Here is a 6,955-nt window from a genome sequence, read left to right on the forward strand (position 1 = left end):
TCATCGTCTTTTTCTTCACCTTCAATCACTGACCATACTCCTAGTGAATGCAAGGTTATCTTCATCTTGATAGCCCATATGTTGTAGTTCGTTTCACTTAAAGTTGGAAATTGGATCGGGATTGAGGCTCCTCTTGCCGTCGGTTTGATGACAACAAGTGACTTAGATGGATCTCCATCATTTCCGGCCATTTCTTTGACACCTTCGCTCTGATACCAAATGTTGGTTTTCAAAACCAAACTTTAAACGCCAACAAAAATGGAGGAATTTTTTTATATAATCACACCCTCTACATTTTCTGGTTTAATTTATAAGCAAATACATCACATTTTTCTGAAAATAAAACTAACTAATCACTTAACGTTTTCCTAACCACCTAACCACAAAACGGTTTTTAAAACTTCCTAATCCACATGAAAAATGTGCAAAAATACATAAACAATTTCTAGAGACAACTAGATTAACACAACATACAAATCATATGATGAAGTATTTAAGAACTTTGGAAAATAATACTTTAAAACGACTCAATAAAATTATAAATAGTCCATATTAACTCTTACCTAAAGGAGGATTGAACTTGAATTACAAATTAGAGATATATTTGAGATACGACGAACCGTACGAAATATCGATGTTAAAAATCTCCTCCAACTATCACATATGCTTAATTGTTATTGTTCAGTCATCACCACATTGCTAACAACTGATTAACATTGTTTGATTTTTATAGCTGTCTTCACTTCATTTACAACATTTTTTCTTATCACTTTTGAAAAAAATTCTAGCTTGAGTTTCAAACAATGTATTTCTCTCATTTGGAAGAAGAGCAAATATTTGTATGTTTACTTATATAGATGATCATTTAGTTGGTCAAATCACAAGATTTTCTTTAGTCAAAATTTACAAAATGCTCCATTGATCAATAGCCTGTATGGTAATTTTCTCAATAATAATTTTTTTAATTAGCCCTTAAGTTCCTTAATGTTCTCAAAATTACTTATTTACTGGTATTTTAGTTTTCACTTATAGAGACATTCATTTTAACTACAGGCATGGAAGTTTTTTTAATCCTTGAATTAATGTTTCAAAATTCTTAATCATACTTCAAGTGCTTGATTTGAGCTCATTTGAACTCAAATTGGTTGACATTTGCTTTATATCATCTCATATCTCTTGTCTAGAACTTCAATTCAACTATAAATGTGATTAAAAAAAGCTTAGATATTTATAAATTTAATTCTAAAGTTTTATAAGTATTTCCTTGTATGGTCATGCTTGATAAGTAGATTTTCTTATCACAGGTTCATTAACCACTATTTTAGATGTCAAAGATCATATTATTTGAAAACCAATTAAATTATAAAAAATAAAAAATTAAATTTTTGAAAAAAAAATTTGAATCATGATTTCTCATAAATATCAATCTAAACCACATTTTTGGGCTCAATGTTAAATAGATTCCATAAAAATTTATTTAATCCATACTATATTTGGTGCAATACTCAAATTAAAATTTTTCCCTAAATTCTTTAAATATTCAAAACTTAATTGAGTGTGTAAAAGGCACAACATTTTAGGTGCAAAGAGATGAAAATGATAATCTTTTTCTTCATTGCTTTAAGTTGTTATAATGTTTTAAAATTAAATAAAAACTAAAGTTAATAAAAATAATTGACAAATTTAATTTTGGCAAAAAAAAACTATTTATTAAACAAATCTTATAAGTCTTCTGCCCTTCAATTAAAATTTTATTTTTTTTAGGCCTCTTACAATTTTGATCTAATTATTTTATTTTTCAATGACATGTGAATGATCACATGTATTTTAATGCAGAAGAGAAACTTTACCAGTTTGTGGCATTTGTACCAATTATGAGCTATGAGTCAAGATGATCATTAGATGTTGGTGTTTCATATTTTGAGCAATTTCTATGAATGATATTTAGACTATTTTCGGGGGGCTTAATATTTTATGTATGCAAATATTATGAATCAAATGGTCATATTGATAAATTGTTATCGTGTTTATAGCCTTTAACAACATCTTGTTATTTTCCAAGAACAAATTTTCAAAACACATTTTTCAATTTTAAAACAATTAGCCAAGCGAATGATCTTCCAAATTAATTTAATTTTACAAAAATAGCTTTCAGTTATTTAATTGTAATTGATTTTACGAGGTGGAAGGCTTAATCCTCTCTCTCTCTCTCTCTCTCTCTCTCTCTCTATATATATATATATATGGAGACACACTCATTAGGTATGTATGTATGTAGTTAGTATGTATGTTTATGACCGCCAACACACACAGGTGTACATATATACATCTATATGTATATATATATGTATATATATATATATATGTATAGATATAAAATACCCCTACTATTTTGTAACGGTAACATGAATCACTTCTGAACTTGAATGAACCTCGAATCAAAACATAAGAAGCAATCATAAATCAGAATACTCTTAAAGAGCACAATTTATTGAACCATCTAATTAATATCAACCGATCTATCGTTGTTAATTGTGGGCTACAATGGAGGGAGCTGGCGCAGGAGCACCAATCGTGGAATCACCAAGGAACAAAAACTTGTAGATCTCAAACCTCACCTCGCATCCTCCTCCAATAACACGACAACCAGTCTGAGTCCCGCAGTAAAATGAGACATATCTGAATGCATAATCCAAGCAATCAGAGCATGCACGCTCTCCAAGATCCCGCGTGCACTGCGCCATTCCATACACTGTTAAGCTTTCATCCACATAACTCTCCCCATAGCCGAACTTCTCACTCCCACTCGCCGTTGCCTCCGAAACCTCCTCCAGCAGCTCACCCGCTGCTCGTTGAACATCAGTGAGATTTGCAGAGCGTTCAAATGAATACGACAAATAGGCTACGGCTTTGTCGAGCTTTCCTATGAAGTTCTCCGTGTCGTAGTGAAGGTAACAGTGCTCGTACCATCCGCGGGCTTGTGCTGCATTAGGGCATGCAGAACGAATCTGCTGTGCTGCGCTGGTGATGCACTCGGAGCAGGTTTGGCGGCTCACGTCTCCTTGGCATCGCGTGACGCCGTAGATTGCAGGTTTGTAGCTGTCGGAGGCATAGGAGGAGATTGCGTAGCCATTAAGAGAGCTCGTTGCCACCATGTCGAGAAGGATGTTGTTGATATTGGTCTGCAACATGTTATATTTTTCAGTAAAATTTTTTTCGCATTGTTGATAGAGCACTAATTCTGTGCTGAGGGTGGCGATGGGGAAGAAGACAAGGAAGAGAAAGAGGAGCTGCATTGCAGTTTTTTTTGCTTGAGCGGAGTGACAGAGGTTCAAATCCTTGCTTTTCACAAAAAAATTGCATTTTTTTACTAGTGAACTAGTCAGGCAAGTCAATGCAGGTTCGAGTCGGACCGCTTTGGCTCACAAGCAAAAAATTACATTTGAGCCGGCTCGTTGACAATTCAAGCTAGCTCGAAAATTGAATTGATCCACAACGGATTGGATCAATCCACGTTCTGTTTTCGCACGTTTGTTTATCAATGATATGTTTAAAGATAAAAGAATTTTGAGCTTAGCAGTTTTAAAGTTTTTGCTATACATGTTGGGAACTTATGACTTTTACAGTTTATTATACATGTAGTGCGTATGGTAGGCCTGTGACTTTAGCTCGAACAACAACAATAGCTCAAAAATTAATTTGAATTTTTACTCATACATAAAGTTACGATCAAAATAAATGTGTTGAGCTATAAGCCAAAATTTTGGATCGAATTTCTTTCAAGTTGACTTATGCTCGGCTCGAAATCAGATCATTTAACATCCTACTGATGTTAGGTATGTCGAAGAATGTTAATTAATCTAATATTGATTTAAAAAACAACAGGACATAATCAATTAGGAATTAATAGATAATTCAAATTAATAGCTAGTTTTTTTGGTGTTTGGCAAGTTATATCTATAAGCTAAATCAATTGAGAAGTCTCACTCTAATATTGTCTGTTACTGTAGCTATATCAACCATTTCATGAATATATTTGTTTCGTATTTTGTTTCCAACTATAAAACCAATCATAAATCTAAGCATTCACATCTTCACAACTTTTTACTATATTAATTTTTGCACCTCTAAATATATTCCGAGAAGTAAATATTTCATATGATGTAAGTGTGTTAACTGTTTCCTCCAATAAAAAGCTAATTTCCATTGCAGAAATGAAAATTCACTTTGAAATCTAATTTCTATTGCCAAAATGGAAATTTCCAATGAAAATTAGTTTTTCCATTGGATGATGAAGTGAACGCTCTTACATCATGTGAAGTATTTCCTTCTTGAAATATGTCTAGAGGTGTGCAAGTAATCTAGTAAGAGTTGTTGAGATAAGAATATTTAGGTGGATTAGTGGCTTTACAGTTGAAAAGAAAATGTGAAAGCAATAAACTCGTGAAAGAGTTGATGTAGCTATAGTGAAAGACAAGATTAGAACCAAAACTTCAAATCAATTTTCAACTAAATATCGATCTTTGATAGTACTAACAGCGTGGCTATTAATGTTGCGCTTTTTAGTAGAACTTGTGCCAGCTAGAAAGAAATTTGATACAAATCTTTGGCTCGTAAGTCGGCTTGTTTATTTCGATTTATTTAAAAACCCATCCCAACTGTCCAAATATGACAACGAAATAATCCAAACCATTATTTAAAATCGCAAATTGAAATAAATCGATTAAATTTGAAAGCTAAACAAAAAGTATACATATATTTTTTCTATTTGACATGTCATGAACAGTTTTATAAAGCATCGCCGGCAAACCACTTCAAAGTTTTAGTTTTTAAAAATTACATTTTTGACTCGATACAACATCAGTTGTCATTTTTCTTTTGGCTTCCCTTCAATTATATTCGGCAAAAGTCGGAGTATCACAAACTCTATCTCCTTTGTTGCCTTCTTAATTAGCTCCAATTGTACGTACATAGAGTTAATTAGGCCTAACTGTTCTCTTCCCTTATATATACACATATAGTAAGAGCTACCGAAGATGCCAGTATTGATAGACAATATTCAAACTGGTCTATCTTGCTCAACTAATGACTGCAATGCAGCTCCTCTTTCTCTTCCTTGTCTTCTTCCCCATCGCCACCCTCAGCACAGAATTAGTGCTCTATCAACAATGCGAAAAAAATTTTACTGAAAAATATAACATGTTGCAGACCAATATCAACAACATCCTTCTCGACATGGTGGCAACGAGCTCTCTTAATGGCTACGCAATCTCCTCCTATGCCTCCGACAGCTACAAACCTGCAATCTACGGCGTCACGCGATGCCAAGGAGACGTGAGCCGCCAAACCTGCTCCGAGTGCATCACCAGCGCAGCACAGCAGATTCGTTCTGCATGCCCTAATGCAGCACAAGCCCGCGGATGGTACGAGCACTGTTACCTTCACTACGACACGGAGAACTTCATAGGAAAGCTCGACAAAGCCGTAGCCTATTTGTCGTATTCATTTGAACGCTCTGCAAATCTCACTGATGTTCAACGAGCAGCGGGTGAGCTGCTGGAGGAGGTTTCGGAGGCAACGGCGAGTGGGAGTGAGAAGTTCGGCTATGGGGAGAGTTATGTGGATGAAAGCTTAACAGTGTATGGAATGGCGCAGTGCACGCGGGATCTTGGAGAGCGTGCATGCTCTGATTGCTTGGATTATGCATTCAGATATGTCTCATTTTACTGCGGGACTCAGACTGGTTGTCGTGTTATTGGAGGAGGATGCGAGGTGAGGTTTGAGATCTACAAGTTTTTGTTCCTTGGTGATTCCACGATTGGTGCTCCTGCGCCAGCTCCCTCCATTGTAGCCCACAATTAACAACGATAGATCGGTTGATATTAATTAGATGGTTCAATAAATTGTGCTCTTTAAGAGTATTCTGATTTATGATTGCTTCTTATGTTTTGATTCGAGGTTCATTCAAGTTCAGAAGTGATTCATGTTACCGTTACAAAATAGTAGGGGTATTTTATATCTATACATATATATACATATAGATTTATATATGTACACATGTGTGTGTTGGCGGACATAAACATGCATACAAACATATATACATACATACCTAATGTGTGTGCCTCCATATATATATATATATATAGAGAGAGAGAGAGAGAGAGAGAGAGAGAGAGAGAGAGAGAGGTTAATATTTTGCTATGGTCAAATTAATCTTTTTTTTTTAATTTATTTTGATAAATTTAAAAGTAACTCCCTATTTTGTATATTTAGGGGAATCTTAAAGATTGGATTACCTACGCAATAGTATTTTGATGAATTTAAGATGTTAGTTTAAATTAATTTTAGGAAAAATAAAATAGATTACTATTAAGTTCAATGAATTGTTCTTCATTTTTTTTTAAATAACTTGACCAGCTTTATTAATAATTTCAATAAATTAAATGGAATGCATTCATAATTCAATAATAATAAATTAAACAATATTAATTGCAAATTGTAGCTGTTATATGATCATGGAGTGAAAGCGAGACGAGCATTTATTTTTAAAGTTTAAATTTTAATAGAAATTACAATTTCTACGAATTTTTAATGTAATTTATTCTATTATATATGGTTTGAACTTATTCAATCAGTAGTTTGGATTAAGTCTTCCACCTCCTAAAATCAATTACAATTAATTTAAATGAAAGTTATTTTTGTAAAATTAAACTAATTTGGAAGATCATTCGCTTGGCAAATGTTTTTAAAATTTAAAAATGTGTATTTGAAAAATAAAATAATTAGATCAAAATAGTAAGAAGCTTAAAAAATAAATAAATAAGTACAATTGGTAGAGATTCAATGGAGCACACCTGCCAAGGACATGAAATTAATCCATACTGAATAGGGCTTATTTCATGTTTGGAGAATGAATTTGAGCCTACAAATGGGGAAGAGAGCTGTGGGTATTTGC

The 6,955-nt window shown here is 33.4% G+C and overlaps 2 protein-coding genes across 2 annotated transcripts; one reads left to right on the forward strand and one right to left on the reverse strand.

Annotated features, from left to right (window-relative positions):
* Positions 1 to 2,528: 2,528 nt before the first annotated feature.
* LOC110028052 (cysteine-rich repeat secretory protein 55-like) lies at positions 2,529 to 3,296 on the reverse strand. The gene has a single exon (XM_020729752.1). It carries the CDS (start codon positions 3,294 to 3,296, stop codon positions 2,529 to 2,531), a length of 768 nt encoding a protein of 255 aa, XP_020585411.1.
* Positions 3,297 to 5,058: 1,762 nt separating this feature from the next.
* LOC110028053 (cysteine-rich repeat secretory protein 55-like) lies at positions 5,059 to 5,862 on the forward strand. The gene has a single exon (XM_020729754.1). The coding sequence runs from the start codon at positions 5,086 to 5,088 to the stop codon at positions 5,860 to 5,862; it is 777 nt and encodes a 258-aa protein (XP_020585413.1). The 5' UTR covers positions 5,059 to 5,085.
* Positions 5,863 to 6,955: the final 1,093 nt, after the last annotated feature.

Source organism: Phalaenopsis equestris, unplaced genomic scaffold (assembly GCF_001263595.1).
Source record: "Phalaenopsis equestris unplaced genomic scaffold, ASM126359v1 Scaffold000488, whole genome shotgun sequence".
In the NCBI taxonomy this organism is placed as follows: domain Eukaryota; kingdom Viridiplantae; phylum Streptophyta; class Magnoliopsida; order Asparagales; family Orchidaceae; genus Phalaenopsis; species Phalaenopsis equestris.